The sequence below is a fragment of the Pseudophryne corroboree genome, chromosome 10 (assembly GCF_028390025.1).
Source record: "Pseudophryne corroboree isolate aPseCor3 chromosome 10, aPseCor3.hap2, whole genome shotgun sequence".
NCBI classification, from domain to species: domain Eukaryota; kingdom Metazoa; phylum Chordata; class Amphibia; order Anura; family Myobatrachidae; genus Pseudophryne; species Pseudophryne corroboree.
In genome coordinates, this window is record NC_086453.1 from 145580166 (window position 1) to 145599929 (window position 19764).

Genomic DNA, 19764 nt, shown 5'->3' on the forward strand with positions numbered 1-19764 from the left:
TGGTTGGGGAAGAACACCTTTGTGAAGTTCTACAAATTTGATACCCTGGCCAAAGAGGGTACCCAGTTTGGGAAGGCGGTGCTGAAGATGTCTCTGCACGTTCCCGACATTTCTGGAAGCTTTGGGACATCCCCATCGTACTAATCTGTCCCCAATATCCCTTATGGATGCTAAAGAAAATAGGATTTTAAATACCTACCGGTATATCCTTTTCTCGTAGTCCTTAAAGGATATTGGGTGCCCGCCTCTGTGTGGTGACTTTCTGCAGGTTCTCTGTTATGTGTTTCTGTTCAGCAGTTGCTGTTACTGTTGCCAACCGTTGCTGGCCCGGTTATGTTTTGGTGTGCTGGTGTGTAAATCTCACCACACTTATTATTATGTTCCTTTTCTCCAGTATGTCATTCTCCTTCGGGCGCTGTTTACCTATAACTGATAGAGGGGAGGAGCCAGCACACCCAGTTGAAGATATGTAAAGTGCACTGACTCCTTTGGACCCGTCTATACCCCATCGTATTAATCTATCCCCAATATCCCTTATGGACTACGAGAAAAGGATTTACCGGTAGGTATTTAAAATCTTATTTTTAATCATGTTGACATAATTGTCCATGTGGGCAATGTTGACATTACGACTATGTTGACATTTTCATGTGAATATAATGAGGCATATTCAGTTAGCCGTGGTGGTGTCGGGCATTTACCACGCGGCATGAGAAAAGGCTATTCAATCAAACGGCCTTTACCCAGCGCCTAAAATCAGGGATTACGTGGAATCAGTGAGTTTCCGCATGGTAAACTGCGGGGTCAGTGGGTTTTTGTGCATGAACCTCCAGTTGTGGCATTTTCTCAAGGAGTTTTCCTCTCAGCTCCTGAAGCTACGAGGTTCAGACTGTCCTCGGGGTGAATCCTCACTAATTGGATCGGGTCGGCATGGTAATAGGCATGCGGCTGATTGAATATGCCCCTATGAATGCTGAACTGATGAATGTCGATTAAAATATACCACATCCTAATAAAAGGGATATCTAAAATATCTCCTTGTGATACTAGCACTTTAGGATTGTTTCTCTTACGTCCTTGGGGATACTGGGAATCCAATTAGTACCAATGGAGAGACTCCAGATTACCTCCGCGCTACCAATCTGGGTACTAAGGGGTACATTTACTAAGCAGTGATAAGAGCGGAGAAGTGAGCCAGTGGAGAAGTGCCCATGGCAACCAATAAGCACTGAAGTAACATCTATAATTTGCATACTATAAAATGATACACAGCTGCTGATTGGTTGATGGGGAAACTTCTCCACGGGCTCACTTCCCCGCTCTTATCACCGCTTAGTAAATGTACCCCTTAGTCTGCGACCCGGCTAAGCTTGGCATTAGCAGTAAGGGTACTGTGTGCTGGCTCCATACTATCTCTGTGTCGCCCTGAAAGGGCTCTTTGTGGGTTAATTGTGCATTTAACCTCTTCCTGTATGTGTGTGTGCGCTGTCACTGTCACAGTATGTCAGACAAAGAGTGTGTTTCATGTAAGGCACCGTATTCCTCTTCTCCAGGGGGTTCACTGCTGTGTACCTCCCCAGACTAGCGGGGCAGAACCAGCTTGGCTGGATGCCATTAAGGATATGATTTCCAATATTTCTACTAAATTGTCCCGCAATGAGAAAGAGATGCAATACTTAAGACAATCGATGACTGAGTTTATGAAAAGAGACTCAATACCCAAACCAGCATCTCAGTCCCCTGCCATTTGTCCGCAAAAACGTACTTTGGCCCATGTCCTGCAGTCTGACTCTGATGATGGGTCAGACATGGAGGAGGGGGAGGTGTACTCAGAGGTGGGGGAGGCTACTCTGTCTCAGGGAATAGAGGCTCTCATAGAGGCTATCAGAGAAGTTCTGCATATCCCTGATAAGGTGACAGAGGAAAGTGAGGAATCTTATTTTAATATAGAAAACTAGATAAATTGATCTCCAAAGCTACTGTGGGGAAGTCCACATATCTTCCTTCTGCAGCTCCCCCAGCCAGGAAGGCTTACTCAGGTTCCAATTTACAGTCCTTTCGAATGGCCAAGTTTAGGGGCAAAACCAGAGGTTCTTCTACAGCCACCAGAGGCGCTAGAGGTAAACCACGCAAACCAGCAACTGCAGGTTCTCAGGAACAGAGCTCAAGCTCTGCTTCCTCAAAGCCTTCATCATGACGTTGGACTGTGATGCCTGGAAGACTGGCAGGTGGGGGCCTGACTAAAATTCTTCAGTCACATCTGGACAAGTTCGTGCCAGGATCCCTGGGTCATAGATCTTATTTCCCAGGGCTACAGACTGGATTTCCAGGAGCTCCCACCTCAGAGATTCTTCAAATCAGGCTTACCAGTTTCACAAGAAGCAAGAGTAACCTTACAAGAAGCTATTCAAAAACTGTTACAGACCCAGGTCATTGTTCTAGTTCCACCAGGGGTACTATTCCAACTTGTTTGTAGTTCCGAAACCAGACTGTTCGGTAAGACCGAATCTGAACATGAAGTCGTTGAACCCGTACTTACGAGTGTTCAAATTCAAGAATGAGTCTCTGAATATCAAGGATGCGTACCTTCACATTCTGATTTGGCCGCCTCATCAGGCTTATCTATGGTTTGCATTGCAGGATTGTCACTACCAGTTCCAGGCCCTGCCATTTGGTCTCTCCATGGCACCGAGGGTGTTCATCAAAGCGATGGCACAGATGATGCTTCTACTCCGCAAACAGGGAGTGAACATAATTCCGTACCTGGACGATCTTCTGATACAAGCACCGTCCAGGGAGCAGTTGGACAGCATTGGCCAACCAGACTACTCCTGGATCGCGGGTGGATTCTGAACTTATCAAAATCTCACCTGGAACCGACGCAGAGGCTTCTTTTCATGGGAATGATACTCGACACAGAGTCTCAGAGAGTGTTCCTTCACTTGGAGAAGGCTATGGTAATCCAGTCGATGGTTCAGGCTGTCCTGAAGCCAACCCAGATCTCTGTGCATCTGTGCATTCGTCTTCTGGTGAAAATGGTGGCCTCTTACAAGGCGCTTCAGTACGGAAGGTTTCATGCAAGGCCCATCCAGCTGGATCTGTTGGATAAATGGTCCGATTCGCATTTTCACATGCACCAGAGGATCTGTCTCGCCAAGAGCCAGGATCTCCCTTCTGTGGTGGCTCCAGACTTTTCACCTCGTCGATGGTCGGAGGCTCGGGATTCAGAATTGGATTCTGCTAACTACAGACACAAGTCTCAGAGGTTGGGAAGCCGTCACCCAGGGGGGTGCACTTTCAAGGAAAATGAACAAGTCGGGAAGTCGTCCTTCCAATCAACATCCTGGAACTCAGGGCAATCTACAACTCCCTTCTGCAGGCCTAACCTCTACTTCAGAGTCAGGCCATTCAAGTCCAGTTGGACAATGTGACGGCGGTAACATACATAAACCGACAGGGCAGAATGAAAAGCAGAGCAGCAATGTCAGAGGTGTCAAGAATTCTCCTCTGGGCGGAAAAACACGCTGTGGTGTTGTCAGCGGTCTTCATTCCGGGAGTAGACAACTGGGAAGCAGACTTTCTCAGCAGACACAACCTGCACCCGGGGGAGTGGGGCCTCCACCTGGAGGTGTACCGGTGGTTGACACTTCGGTGGGGATATCCACAGATCGACATGATGGCCTCTCGACTCAACAAGAAGCTCAAGCGGTATTGTTCCAGGTCGAAGAACCCACAAGCAGTGGCTGTAGACGCTCTGACAACTCCGTGGGTCTACCAGCTGGTGTATATGTTTCCTCCACTTCATCTGATCCCAAGAATTCTAAAGAGAATAAAAAGGAAAAAGTTTCAAGCAATACTCATTGCTCCGGACTGGCCGCGAAGAGCCTGGTACGCGGATCTTATCGAGATGCTGATCGAAGATCTATTGCCTCTACCTCTTCGTGAGGATCTTCTGCAACAGGGCACGTAGGCCTAGCAAGACTTACCGCGGCTACGTTTAATGGCATGGAAGTTGAACGGCTGATTCTAGCGAGGAGAGGGATTCCTGACAAGGTTATCCCGACTATGATCCAAGCCAGGAAGGTGGTAACGTCTAAACATTACCACGTATTTGTAAGAAATATCTCTTGGTGTGAGAGCAGACAATATTCTGCTGTGGAATTTCATCTGAAACGTTTCCTGCTTTTTCCGCAGTCGGGAGTGGATGTTGGCCTACGCCTAGGCTTCATAAAAGTCCAGATTTCGGCCTTGTCTATTTACTTTCAGAAACAATTGCATCTCTTCCTAAAGTCCAGACGTTTTTGAAAGGTGTTTTGCACATCCAGCCTCTCACGGCACCTTGGGATCTCAATTTGGTATTGCAGTTCCTCCAATCGGACTAGTTTGAACCGTTACAGGAGGTTGACTTAAAGTACCTTATGTTTAAGACTGTCACACTGTTGGCCTTGGCTTCAGCAAGACGTGTGTCTAAGCTAGGGGCTTTGTCTCACAAGAGTCCCTACTTAATTTTCCATGAGGACAGAGCTGAACTCAGAATTCATCAGCAATTTCTTCCTAAGGTGGTGTCCGCGTTTCACATCAACCAACCTATTGTGGTTCTGGCTGTTACGGACACCTCTGCTACTTCAAAGTCTTTGGATGTTGTGCAGGCTTTGAAGGTGTATGTAAAGAGAACAGCTCGTCACAGGAAATCCGACTTGCTGTTCGTTCTCTATGATCACAATAAAATTGGGTGTCCTGCTTCAAAGCAGTCTATTGCACGCTGGATTAGGCTCACTATCCAGCATGCTTATTCCACGGCAGGATTGCCGGTTCCAAAATCTGTACAGGCCCACTCTACTAGGTCGGTGGGTTCTTCTTGGGCTGCTTCCCGGGGTGTTTCGGCTTTACAGCTCTGCCGAGAAGCTACTTGGTCAGGTTCGAACACGTTTGCAAAGTTTTACAAGTTCGATACTTTGACCTCTGAGGACCTTCAGTTTGGTCATTCAGTTCTGCAGTAACCTCAGCACTCTCCCACCCGGTTTTGGAGCTTTGGTACTTCCCCATGGTACTAAATGGATTCCCAGTATCCCAAAGGACGTAAGAGAAAATAGGTTTTTAATTACCTACCAGTAAATCCTTTTCTCGTAGTCCGTAGGGGATACTGGGCGCCCGCCCGGTGCTTCGTTCTTCCTGCACTGTTACTTGGTTAAGTATTGTTGGTTCAGCTGTTGCGGTTCCTGTTTAAAGTTGGGTTAGCACAGCTTTCCTCTGTTTGTGTGTGCTGGTTCGGAATCTCACCACTATCTTTATCCTTCTCTCAAAGTATGTCCGTCTCCTCGGGCACAGTTTCCTAGACTGAATCTGGTAGGAGGGGCATGGAGGGAGTTGCCAGCACACACTTTCAAATTCTTAAAGTGCCCAAAGCTCCTAGTGGACCCGTCTATACCCCATGGTACTAAATGGATTCCCAGTATCCCCTACGGACTACGAGAAAAGGATTTACCGGTAGGTAATTAAAATCCTATTTTTGAATCTTGTAGGAAAACTCTGAAGATGACAAGAAAATTCGAGGCAGGTCTACGGACAGTGAAGTTAGTCAGGTGAGTTGTGCAATCCTGTTTCTGTCTTTTATCACCTTCATATATGTGTTTTTATGCTTTTATCTTGTACACCAATACTTTGTTATCTTGTGTGTTTGTGGATTTATTTACTTTTGTTAACATTTTACATTTTGTACCACTGTCATTTACTCTTGTTTTTTTATTTTTTTTTAATTCTTTCTTAGTGGAAGTCTTCATGTCTTAGTAATGTTTAGCATTAATGTTGTAAACATCTGAGTAGCTAAGGGCCTGTTGACCAACCCAATTCTATTTAATTTCTAGCTCTGAATATCTGCCTTTATGAACTTGGCTAAAATGTAAAATTTGTTTTGCAAGTGTAATGCTTGGGAAAACATGGGTATATTTAGTGATAGTGTTAAGCAGTCTCCTCGCCATGTCCTGTCTTCATTTTAATAAACAATCACCTACCTGGGTTAGATGACAGCTTACTACCAAATAGAGTGGTAGATTTATCAGAGCTCGGAGAGAGTTAAAGTACGAGCAATCATTTCCTCAGTGTTTATTTTTCAAGTACAGTGGTATAAATGTAGTATAGCAGCACTTATCATGCCGCTATTGCTCATCCGGTTTCTCCTCTTATTGAGGTGAAGCAGGAAGCTACACGGACGAAATGCTGCCGCAGTGGGGCGTGACACCCCCCCACGGAGATTCCTGCCAGAGCCACAGCTCATCAGTCTGTGGCAAATGCTCACTCTGTCTTACTCCCCAGTCAGCTCCACTGCGAATTAGCGAAATCTTGCAACCATCGCAAGATCTCTCATGCACAGCGGGGCGCCCAGCAGCAGCTGCCGCCGCAGGTTAGCAAGCATATTGGCATGTAATTCCTGACAATACGTGAAAAAAGATTAGCAGCAAATGCACACTTATCATTTTGTCTGGATTTACCTTCACCATACTATAGTATGGTGATGGGGAAATCGTTAGATGTTTGCGGATACTGTAGAGGAAAGTGATTTTTCTCTGTTTTATCTGCTTTCATGCATGCCAAGGTCAGGTGTTTCAAATGACGCTGGTAATACCACTTCTTACATCTCCCCTAAAGCCTCTAGAGTGACAGCAGCTGATTGGTGTGTACTTTCTCTCTCTCTCCAAGCTTTGATAACTCTGGGGTCTATTTGTGAAGCAGTGAAAAGTGTGGAGAAGTAAGCCAGTGAAGAAGTTGCCCATGACAACCAATCAGTATTGAAGTAACATCTATAATTTGCAAACTATACAATTGTACGGAGCAGCTGATTGGTTGTCATGGGCAACTTCTCCACAGGCTCACTTCTCCAGTCTTTTCACTGCTTCATGAATAGACCACTCTGTCCCAAAATGTTCAGCAGCGTAGTAACCTTTGCTAAATAATTTTCCAATTCTGGCCTGACCAACCTGTGGTTCTCCAGCTGTTGTGAAACTACACATACCAGCATGCCTAGTCACAATGATAGCATTCCCTAATAGCAAAACTGTGGCAGGGCATGCTAGGACTTGTAGTTTCACAACAGCTGAAAAGCCACAGGTTGGCCAGATCTGTTCCTTTTCATAGCAAATATTTTTATGATCATCTCTAAGAAGTCATGTCATCAGTAGCTGCACTGTATCTATGTAGAATATCCATGTCAAGAAGAGGGAATAGAAAATAGGCCTAAATATATAAACTAGAATAAAGCAGTGAGTTAGTAGTAAGGGTTCTAATCATTTATGTAAGCATAGTTACTAAAGTGTGGATTTATAAAAGTGGAGATGTTGCTTATAGCAAGCAATCATGTTCTGGCTCTTATCTTCTAGAAAGCGCTAAATAAATCATAAGCAGATTCTGATTGGTTGCTATGGGCAACATCTCCACTTCTATAAACCCGCACTTTAGTAAATATACCCCTTGGCGTGTCTGTCCATCTGCTTTCTGTCCACATGGAACAGTTACAGAGATTACAGCACAAATAGAAGAGGCAGAGTTTACTCTAGCAGTTACACTATGAACAGCTGTTGGCAAGCCATAGCCAAGATTACAAATGACCATGTTGTCAGACATACGTTTTGTTGGATTGACTTCAATATCCTCAACAGCTTTGGAACAATTGATGCAAATGGATCAGGCTAGGTATTCTCCTGGCTTTTCCTGCTGTGTTTCCGGAGTGTTTTGTGGTAGAAGTCACTTCCAGGATTGTTCTATAGGATGCACACTACCACAAAGTCTATAAATGTAGTGTGTTCTTTTGCAGAACTGAATTTCAGTTCATGCAGAGAATTTTGGATATTCCTAGCATTATAGTGTATATATATGTTTCCTTAAAGTGTAGCAGGGTGTTTCCTTTTTTAGTCACCAGCAAAGAACGGTTCTAAAAGTATCCATAACAACCATCATCCGCAGTCCCCTGCAGTGACTCCAAGTTACCAAATAGGAAGCAGTTCCAGCACGTCGTCGTCTCTTGGAAATGGGCCGGGTACAAACAGCAATGGCGCAGTATCGAACAGCAGCAGTACGAGCAGCAACAACAGCAAAAACAACCCATCCAGTGGACACACGTCTGGTACACCTACACCTTATGCACAGGCAGTAGCTCCTCCACCATCTACTACAAACACATCGCAGCCTAGGCCACCCAGTGTCCAGCAGAACACAAGCAAGCAAAACGGAGCAACAAGTAGGTCTAAGGGTCATTCCCATTGCCCTGTTGTTTATATAGAGATACATATAGAGGTTGAGTATCCCATATCCAAGTATTCCGAAATACGGATTTTTTTTTAGTTAGATTGAGATAGTGAAACCTTTGTTTTCTGATGGCTCAATGTACACAAACTTTGTTTAATATATAAAGTTATTAAAAATATTGTATTAAATGACCTTCAGGCTGTGTGTATAAGGTGTATATGAAACATAAATGAATTGTGTGAATGTAGACACACTTTGTTTAATGCACAAAGTTATAGAAAATGTTGGCTAAAATTACCTTCAGGCTGTGTGTATAAGGTGTATATGAAACATAAATGCATTCTGTGCTTAGATTTAGGTCCCATCACCATGATATCTCATTATGGTATGCAATTATTCCAAAATACGGAAAAATCCGATAACCAAAATACTGGATAATCTGGTCCCAAGCATTTTGGAGAAGGGATACTCAACCTATGCTGTATTAATGCAAACCTGTCACCTGTTCGCATGTGTGTGTATATGTATGTGTGTATGTATGTGTATATATATATATATATATATATATATATATATATATACACATAGTGTATGTATGTATGTATGCCTATTAATATGATGGCAGAGATAATGCAGCCTTTGATATGCATTGCCAAATCCTATATGCAGAGTCTATAAACTGGTATATTATCACCTTTTTGGGTGTTATTCTTAATCGTATGCTAGGGAACTTCAAAAATGTCAACCATTTGCAGTATGTTAGTAGTGGTATTGTATCAAGGCTTACCCTAGTCATCTGCTAACTGTATACTGTGACTGCTAGAGATCAGTGTCTGCGTCATATGTGTAATATGCAGTAAAAATATTTTGGGTCTGAGTCGGACGTGAGTGGCTGTGCAGACGCATCTCATGTGGTTCGGCATAGTGCACATGTTCTGTAGAAAGAAATCTGCGCATGTGTTGGATCTGGCATACACACAACAGGGATTGGAAGTGCAGTTGGGTTGATCAGAACACTCTTTCCGTGACATGGATGTTTCTGCTTGGTCATCAAGAAAACGCACAGAACTTTTTGTTTAGTGGGAGTGTTGTAGGTGTGTAAGCAAGTTTCAGTATGTGCGAACAGAGATGGTACTCCTGTCTCAGACAGATCTCTTGCCCCCAGTATGGAGTGGGTGCATGTCCAGATAACGATAACGATGACAGTTGCAGCTGCAGACAGGAAAACAGCGGAAGGGACGACATTCCACACGCAGGCCCATGGTTGTTCAGCGTACATGGTGGATTCTCTCATAAACTAGTAAACAGGCTCATACAGAGAAGCAGTCGCAGATGTCTGACTCCAAATCAGCTCCTTTTTCTCAAAACCTTTATCAGTTAGCAATTTTACTGCTAAAGAGTATTCTAAATCATTTATGGTAAGGGGGCCAATCCGTTCCTCGGGTACACCTAACCTTTCACATTTCTCTGTCATCCATCTGGGTGGCGCTGCGCACTTACTGCTGGGTTAGAGTGTGTGAGTATGGCGTTTGGCACCATCAACCCCCTGGTCACAGGGACAAACCCTCAGTTTGTTTTGTGCCTTGGAGTACAGGCACAGTTTTTTTGCTGTCAACTTTTAGCTAGGTTTCTTTTCTTTTGATTTAAGTCTTATGCTTAGTCCCCGTGTACAGCCGACAAGCATATAGGTAGTGAGGTTAGTTAGAAAAGGCTTGTGGAGCCGGTCTCTCACTCCATTTGGCCTCTGGAGAGTCACCAAACCTCTGAGTCACTGGGTCTCTTCCCTCCATAAAATTGAGGAGGTTTTCAGGGTCCGGTAGGACAACCAAAACCCACTTTATGGCGTTAAGCTGGAACTACTACTATTATTATTTTCTCTATCGTCCTAGTGGATGCTGGGGTTCCTGAAAGGACCATGGGGAATAGCGGCTCCGCAGGAGACAGGGCACAAAAAGTAAAGCTTTCCGATCAGGTGGTGTGCACTGGCTCCTCCCCCTATGACCCTCCTCCAAGCCTCAGTTAGATTTTTGTGCCCGGCCGAGAAGGGTGCAATCTAGGTGGCTCTCCTAAAGAGCTGCTTAGAAAAGTTTAGCTTAGGTTTTTTATTTTACAGTGAGTCCTGCTGGCAACAGGATCACTGCAACGAGGGACTTAGGGGAGAAGAAGTGAACTCACCTGCGTGCAGGATGGATTGGCTTCTTGGCTACTGGACATCAGCTCCAGAGGGACGATCACAGGTACAGCCTGGATGGTCACCGGAGCCTCGCCGCCGGCCCCCTTGCAGATGCTGAAACAAGAAGAGGTCCAGAATCGGCGGCAGAAGACTCCTCAGTCTTCTAAAGGTAGCGCACAGCACTGCAGCTGTGCGCCATTTTCCTCTCAGCACACTTCACACGGCAGTCACTGAGGGTGCAGGGCGCTGGGAGGGGAGCGCCCTGGGAGGCAAATGAAAACCTATTTGGCTAAAAAATACCTCACATATAGCCTCCGGGGGCTATATGGAGATATTTAACCCCTGCCAGAATCCACTAAAGAGCGGGAGACGAGCCCGCCGAAAAAGGGGCGGGGCCTATCTCCTCAGCACACAGCGCCATTTTCCTTACACAGCTCCGCTGGTCAGGACGGCTCCCAGGTCTCTCCCCTGCACTGCACTACAGAAACAGGGTAAAACAAGAGAGGGGGGGCAAAATAGTGGCAAAAATTATATTATAAAAGCAGCTATACAGGGAGCACTTATTATAAGGCTATCCCTGTCATATATAGCGCTTTGGTGTGTGCTGGCAAACTCTCCCTCTGTCTCCCCAAAGGGCTAGTGGGGTCCTGTCTTCGTTAAGAGCATTCCCTGTGTGTCTGCTGTGTGTCGGTACGTGTGTGTCGACATGTATGAGGACGATATTGGTGTGGAGGCGGAGCAATTGCCAAATATGGGGATGTCACCTCCTAGGGGGTCGACACCAGAATGGATGCCTTTATTTTTGGAATTACGGGATAGTGTCAACACGCTAAAGCAGTCGTTTGACGACATGAGACGGCCGGACAATCAATTAGTGCCTGTCCAGGCGCCTCAAACACCGTCAGGGGCTGTAAAACGCCCTTTGCCTCAGTCGGTCGACACAGACCCAGACACAGGCACTGATTCCAGTGGCGACGGTGACGAATCAACCGTATTTTCCAGTAGGGCCACACGTTATATGATTTTGGCAATGAAGGAGGCGTTACATTTAGCTGATACTACAGGTACCACTAAACAGGGTATTATGTGGGGTGTGAAAAAACTACCTATAGTTTTTCCTGAATCAGAAGAACTAAATGAGGTGTGTGATGAAGCGTGGGTTGCCCCCGATAAAAAGATGCTAATTTCAAAGAAGTTATTGGCTTTATACCCTTTCCCGCCAGAGGTTAGGGCGCGCTGGGAAACACCTCCTAGGGTGGACAAGGCGCTCACACGCTTATCTAAACAAGTGGCGTTACCCTCTCCTGAGACGGCCGCACTTAAAGATCCAGCAGATAGGAGGATGGAAAATATCCAAAAAAGTATATACACACATACAGGTGTTATACTACGACCAGCTATAGCGACAGCCTGGATGTGCAGTGCTGGAGTAGCTTGGTCAGAGTCCCTGATTGAAAATATTGATACCCTGGATAGGGACAATGTTTTACTGTCTTTAGAGCAAATAAAGGATGCATTTCTTTATATGCGTGATGCACAGAGGGATATCTGCACACTGGCATCACGGGTAAGTGCTATGTCCATTTCGGCCAGAAGAAGTTTATGGACGCGACAGTGGTCAGGCGATGCGGACTCAAAACGGCATATGGAAGTTTTGCCGTATAAAGGGGAGGAGTTATTTGGAGTCGGTCTATCAGATTTGGTGGCCACGGCTACAGCCGGGAAATCCACCTTTTTACCTCAAGTTACTCCCCAACAGAAAAAGACACCGACTTTTCAACCGCAGCCCTTTCGTTCCTTTAAAAACAAGAGAGCAAAGGGATATTCATATCTGCCACGAGGCAGAGGAAGGGGGAAGAGACAGCAACAGGCAGCTCCTTCCCAGGAACAGAAGCCCTCCCCCGCTTCTACAAAAGCCTCAGCATGACGCTGGGGCTTCTCAAGCGGACTCGGGGGCGGTGGGCGGTCGTCTCAAGAATTTCAGCGCGCAGTGGGCTCACTCGCAGGTAGATCCCTGGATCCTGCAGATAATATCTCAGGGATACAGGTTGGAACTAGAGACAGATCCACCTAGCCGTTTCCTGAAGTCTGCTTTACCAACGTCCCCCTCCGAAAGGGAGACGGTCTTGGAAGCCATTCACAAGCTGTACTCTCAGCAGGTGATAGTCAAGGTACCTCTTCTACAACAAGGAAAGGGGTATTATTCCACTCTATTTGTGGTACCGAAGCCGGGTGGCTCGGTAAGACCTATTCTAAATCTGAAGTCCTTGAACCTGTACATAAAGAAGTTCAAGTTCAAGATGGAGTCACTCAGAGCAGTGATAGCGAACCTGGAAGAAGGGGACTTTATGGTATCCTTGGACATCAAGGATGCGTACCTCCACGTTCCAATTTACCCCTCACACCAGGGGTACCTCAGGTTCGTCGTACAAAACTGTCACTATCAGTTTCAGACGCTGCCGTTCGGATTGTCCACGGCACCTCGGGTCTTTACAAAGGTAATGGCCGAGATGATGATTCTTCTTCGAAGAAAAGGCGTATTAATTATCCCATACTTGGACGATCTCCTGATAAGGGCAAGGTCCAGAGAACAGCTAGAGATGGGATTAGCACTGTCTCAAGAAGTGCTAAAACAGCACGGGTGGATTCTGAATATTCCAAAATCCCAGTTAATGCCAACAACTCGTCTGCTGTTCCTAGGGATGATTCTGGACACGGTTCAGAAAAAGGTTTTTCTCCCGGAGGAAAAAGCCAAGGAGTTATCCGAGCTTGTCAGGAACCTCCTAAAACCAGGAAAGGTGTCTGTACATCAATGCACAAGAGTCCTGGGAAAAATGGTGGCTTCTTACGAAGCAATTCCATTCGGCAGATTCCACGCAAGAATTTTCCAGAGGGATCTGTTGGACAAATGGTCAGGGTCGCATCTTCAGATGCACCAGCGGATAACCCTGTCTCCAAGGACAAGGGTATCTCTTCTGTGGTGGTTGCAGAGTGCTCATCTATTGGAGGGCCGCAGATTCGGCATACAGGATTGGATCCTGGTGACCACGGACGCCAGCCTGAGAGGCTGGGGAGCAGTCACACAAGGAAGAAACTTCCAGGGAGTGTGGACGAGCCTGGAAACGTCTCTTCACATAAACATTCTGGAACTAAGAGCAATCTACAATGCTCTAAACCAGGCAGAACCTCTGCTTCAGGGAAAACCGGTGTTGATCCAGTCGGACAACATCACGGCAGTCGCCCATGTGAACAGACAGGGCGGCACAAGAAGCAGGAGTGCAATGGCAGAAGCTACAAGGATTCTTCGCTGGGCAGAGAATCATGTGATAGCACTGTCAGCAGTGTTCATCCCGGGAGTGGACAACTGGGAAGCAGACTTCCTCAGCAGACACGACCTTCACCCGGGAGAGTGGGGACTTCATCCAGAAGTCTTCCACATGCTGGTAACCCGTTGGGAAAGACCAATGGTGGACATGATGGCGTCTCGCCTCAACAAAAAACTGGACAGGTATTGCGCCAGGTCAAGAGATCCGCAGGCAATAGCTGTGGACGCGCTGGTAACGCCTTGGGTGTACCAGTCGGTGTATGTGTTTCCTCCTCTGCCTCTCATACCAAAAGTATTGAGAATTATACGGCAAAGAGGCGTAAGAACGATACTAGTGGTTCCGGATTGGCCAAGAAGGACTTGGTACCCGGAACTTCAAGAGATGATCACGGAAGATCCGTGGCCTCTACCTCTAAGGAGGGACTTGCTTCAGCAGGGTCCCTGTCTGTTTCAAGACTTACCGCGGCTGCGTTTGACGGCATGGCGGTTGAACGCCGGATCCTAAAGGAAAAAGGCATGCCGGAAGAAGTCATTCCTACTTTGATTAAAGCAAGGAAGGAAGTAACCGTGCAACATTATCACCGCATTTGGCGAAAATATGTTGCGTGGTGCGAGGATCGGAGTGCTCCGACGGAGGAATTTCAACTGGGTCGATTCCTACATTTCCTGCAATCAGGATTATCTATGGGTCTCAAATTGGGATCTATTAAGGTTCAAATTTCGGCCCTGTCGATTTTCTTCCAGAAAGAATTGGCTTCAGTCCCTGAAGTCCAGACTTTTGTTAAGGGAGTGCTGCATATACAGCCTCCTGTGGTGCCTCCAGTGGCACCGTGGGATCTCAATGTGGTTTTGGACTTTCTAAAATCTCATTGGTTTGAACCACTAAAAAATGTGGATTTGAAATATCTCACATGGAAAGTGACCATGCTACTAGCCCTGGCTTCGGCCAGGAGAGTGTCAGAACTGGCAGCTTTATCTTACAAAAGCCCATATCTGATTTTCCATTCGGACAGGGCGGAACTGCGGACTCGTCCGCATTTTCTCCCTAAGGTGGTGTCAGCATTTCATCTGAACCAGCCTATTGTAGTGCCTGCGGCTACAAGTGACTTGGAGGACTCCAAGTTACTGGACGTTGTCAGAGCATTGAAAATATATATTGCAAGGACAGCTGGAGTCAGAAAATCTGACTCGTTGTTTATATTGTATGCACCCAACAAGATGGGTGCTCCTGCGTCTAAGCAGACGATTGCTCGTTGGATCTGTAGCACAATCCAACTTGCACATTCTGTGGCAGGCCTGCCACAGCCTAAATCTGTAAAGGCCCACTCCACAAGGAAGGTGGGCTCATCTTGGGCGGCTGCCCGAGGGGTCTCGGCATTACAACTTTGCCGAGCAGCTACGTGGTCAGGGGAGAACACGTTTGTAAAATTTTACAAATTTGATACTCTGGCTAAGGAGGACCTGGAGTTCTCTCATTCGGTGCTGCAGAGTCATCCGCACTCTCCCGCCCGTTTGGGAGCTTTGGTATAATCCCCATGGTCCTTTCAGGAACCCCAGCATCCACTAGGACGATAGAGAAAATAAGAATTTACTTACCGATAATTCTATTTCTCGGAGTCCGTAGTGGATGCTGGGCGCCCATCCCAAGTGCGGATTATCTGCAATAATTGTACATAGTTATTGTTAACTAATTCGGGTTATTGTTGTAGGGAGCCATCTTTCAGAGGCTCCTCTGTTATCATACTGTTAACTGGGTTTAGATCACAAGTTGTACGGTGTGATTGGTGTGGCTGGTATGAGTCTTACCCGGGATTCAAAATTCCTCCCTTATTGTGTACGCTCGTCCGGGCACAGTACCTAACTGAGGCTTGGAGGAGGGTCATAGGGGGAGGAGCCAGTGCACACCACCTGATCGGAAAGCTTTACTTTTTGTGCCCTGTCTCCTGCGGAGCCGCTATTCCCCATGGTCCTTTCAGGAACCCCAGCATCCACTACGGACTCCGAGAAATAGAATTATCGGTAAGTAAATTCTTATTATTTCTCTGACGTCCTAAGTGGATGCTGGGACTCCGTAAGGACCATGGGGAATAGCGGCTCCGCAGGAGACTGGGCACAACTAAAGAAAGCTTTAGGACTACCTGGTGTGCACTGGCTCCTCCCACTATGACCCTCCTCCAGACCTCAGTTAGGATACTGTGCCCGGAAGAGCTGACACAATAAGGAAGGATTTTGAATCCCGGGTAAGACTCATACCAGCCACACCAATCACACCGTATAACTCGTGATACTATACCCAGTTAACAGTATGAAATATAACTGAGCCTCTCAACAGATGGCTCAACAATAACCCTTTAGTTAAGCAATAACTATAAACAAGTATTGCAGACAATCCGCACTTGGGATGGGCGCCCAGCATCCACTACGGACTACGAGAAATAGAATTACCGGTGAGTAAAATCTTATTTTCTCTGACATCCTAAGTGGATGCTGGGACTCCGTAAGGACCATGGGGATTATACCAAAGCTCCCAAACGGGCGGGAGAGTGCGGATGACTCTGCAGCACCGAATGAGCAAACTCTAGGTCCTCCTCAGCCAGGGTATCAAACTTGTAGACTTTTGCAAAAATGTTTGAACCCGACCAAGTAACAGCTCGGCAAAGTTGTAAAGCCGAGACCCCTCGGGCAGCTGCCCCAGAAGAGCCCCTTTCCTCGTGGAATGGGCTTTTACAGATTTAGGGTGCGGCAGTCCAGCCGCAGCATGTGCAAGTTGAATCGTGCTACAGATCCAGCGAGCAATAGTCTGCTTAGAAGCAGGAGCACCCAGCTTGTTGGGTGCATACAGGATAAATAGCGAGTCAGTTTTCCTGACTCCAGCCGTCCTGGAAACATATACTTTTCAGGGCCCTGACTACGTCCAGTAACTTGGAATCCTCCAAGTCCCAAGTAGCCGCAGGCACCACAATAGGTTGGTTCACATGAAAAACTGATACCACCCTAGGAAGGAATTGGGAACGAGTCCTCCATTCCGCCTTATCCATATAAAATACAGATAAGGCCTTTTGTATGACAAAGCCGCCTCTTCTGATACACGCCTGGCCGACGCCAAGGCCCACAGCATGACCACTTTCCACGTGAGGTATTGTAGCTCCACGGATTTAAGTGGCTCAACCCAATGCGACTTCAGGAAATCCAACACCACGTTGAGATCCCACGGTGCCACTTGAGGCACAAACGGGGGCTGACTATGCAGCCCTCCCTTAACAAAAGTCTGAACTTCAGGCAGTGAAGCCAGTTCTATTTTGGAAGAAAATCGATAGAGCCGAAATCTGGACCTTAATGGAACCCAATTTTAGGCCCATAGTCACCTTCTGACTGTAGGAAGTGCAGAAATCGACCTAGCTGAAATTTCTCCTTTGGGGCCTTCCTGGCCTCACAGCACGCAACATATTTCCGCCATATGCGGTGATAATGGTTTGCGTTCACTTCTGTCCTAGCTTTAAATAGCGTAGGGATAACTTCCTCCGGAATGCCCTTTTCCTTCAGGATCCGGCGATCAACCGCCAGGCCGTCAAACGCAGTCGCGGTACGTCTTGGAACAGACAGGCCCCCTACCTGGTGTGCACTGGCTCCTCCCACTATGACCCTCCTCCAGACCTCAGTTAGAATCTTGTGCCCGGCCGAGCTGGATGCACACTAGGAGGCTCTCCTGAGCTCCTAGAAAGAAAGTATATTTAGGTTTTTTATTTTACAGTGAGATCTGCTGGCAACAGACTCACTGCAGCGAGGGACTGAGGGGAGAAGAAGCGAACCTACCTAACAGGTGGTAGTTTGGGCTTCTTAGGCTACTGGACACCATTAGCTCCAGAGGGATCGACCGCAGGACCCGACCTTGGTGTTCGTTCCCGGAGCCGCGCCGCCGGCCCCCTTACAGAGCCAGAAGCAAGAAGTGTTCCGGAAAATCGTCGGCAGAAGACTTCTATCTTCAACAAGGTAGCGCACAGCACTGCAGCTGTGCGCCATTGCTCCTCATGCACACCTCACACTCCGGTCACTGATGGGTGCAGGGCGCTGGGGGGGGGCGCCCTGAGGGCAATATAAGACACCTTGGCTGGCAAATCATCACAATATATAGTCCCAGGGCTATATATGTGATAAATTACCCCTGCCAGAATCCATAAAAAAGCGGGAGAAAAGTCAGCCGAAAAAGGGGCGGGGCTATCTCCCTCAGCACACTGGCGCCATTTTTTCTTCACAGTGCAGCTGGAAGACAGCTCCCCAGGCTCTCCCCTGTAGTTTTCAGGCTCAAAGGGTTAAAAAGAGAGGGGGGGCACTAAATTTAGGCGCAATATATGTATACAAGCAGCTATTGGGGGAAAAATCACTCAGTTATAGTGTTAATCCCTGCATTATATAGCGCTCTGGTGTGTGCTGGCATACTCTCTCTCTGTCTCCCCAAAGGACTTTGTGGGGTCCTGTCCTCAGTCAGAGCATTCCCTGTGTGTGTGCGGTGTGTCGGTACGGCTGTGTCGACATGTTGGATGAGGAAGGTTACGTGGAGGCGGAGCAGAGGCCGATAAATGGGATGTCGCCCCCTGTGGGGCCGACACCAGAGTGGATGGATAGGTGGAAGGTATTAACCGACAATGTCAACTCCTTACATAAAAGGCTGGATGACGTAACAGCTGTGGGACTGCCAGCTTCTCAGCCCGCGCCTGCCCAGGCGTCTCAAAGGCCATCAGGGGCTCAAAAAACGCACGTTACCTCAGATGGCAGACACAGATGTCGACACGGAGTCTGACTCCAGTGTCGACGAGGTTGAGATATATACACAATCCACTAGGAACATCCGTTACATGATCTCGGCAATGAAAAATGTGTTACACATTTCTGACATGAACCCAAGTACCACATAAAAGGGGTTTTATTTTTGGGGAGAAAAAGCAGCCAGTGTTTTGTTCCCCCATCAGATGAATGAATGAAGTGTGTAAAGAAGCGTGGGTTCCCCCGATAAGAAACTGGTAATTTCTAAAAAGTTACTGATGGCGTACCCTTTCCCGCCAGAGGATAGGTCACGTTGGGAGATATCCCCTAGGGTGGATAAGGCGCTCACACGTTTGTCAAAAAAGGTGGCACTGCCGTCTTAGGATACGGCCACCTTGAAGGAGCCTGCTGATAAAAAGCAGGAGGCTATCCTGAAGTCTGTATATACACACTCAGGTTCTATACTGAGACCTGCAATTGCCTCAGCATAAATAGTGCTGCTGCAGCGTGGTCTGATACCCTGTCAGATAATATTAATACCCTAGACAGGGATAATATTTAGCTAACATAGAGCATATTAAAGACGTCGTCTTATATATGAAGGATGCACAGAGGGATATTTGCCGGCTGGCATCCAGAATTAATGCAATGTCCAGGTGATGCTGCCTTTAAAAGGCACATGGAGATTCTGCCTTATAAGGGTGAGGAATTGTTTGGGGATGGTCTCTGGGACCTCGTATCCACAGCAACAGCTGGGAAGAAATTTTTTTACCTCAGGTTTCCTCACAGCCTAAGAAAGCACCGTATTTTCAGGTACAGTCCTTTCGGCTTCAGAAAAGCAAGCGGGTCAAAGGCGCTTCCTTTCTGCACAGAGGCAAGGGAAGAAGGAAAAAGCTGCACCACAGCCAGTTCCCAGGATCAAAAATCTTCCCCCGCTTCCTCTGAGTCCACCGCATGACGCTGGGGCTCCACAGGTGGAGACAGGTGCGGTGGGGGCGCGTCTCTGGAACTTCAGGGACCAGTGGGCTTGCCCACAGGTGGATCCCTAGGTTCTGCAAGTAGTATCACAGGGATACAGGCTGGAGTTCGAGGCGACTCCCCCTCGCCGTTACCTCACATTAGCCTTGCCTGCTGCCCTCGGAGAAATGTAGTACTGGCGGCAATTCATAAGCTGTACTTCCAGCAGGTGAAATCAAGGTACCCCTCCTTCAACAAGGCCGGGGTTACTATTCCAAAATGTTGGGGTACCGAAACCAGACGGTTCGTT

At 47.1% G+C, this 19764-nt stretch overlaps 1 protein-coding gene across 9 annotated transcripts in view; it reads left to right on the forward strand.

The window, feature by feature from the left end:
* The window catches only part of CNOT3 (CCR4-NOT transcription complex subunit 3), a 179882-nt gene that overhangs the window by 137369 nt on the left and 22749 nt on the right, over nucleotides 1–19764 (forward strand). For 8 of the 9 annotated variants that reach the window (XM_063942857.1, XM_063942854.1, XM_063942860.1 and 5 more), the window contains exons 11-12: nucleotides 5523–5582; nucleotides 7906–8230. In XM_063942857.1, coding sequence (XP_063798927.1) covers nucleotides 5523–5582; nucleotides 7906–8230 — 385 coding nt within the window. The remainder of the gene's footprint in view (nucleotides 1–5522; nucleotides 5583–7905; nucleotides 8231–19764) is intronic. The other variant, XM_063942863.1, reaches the window with a different exon arrangement.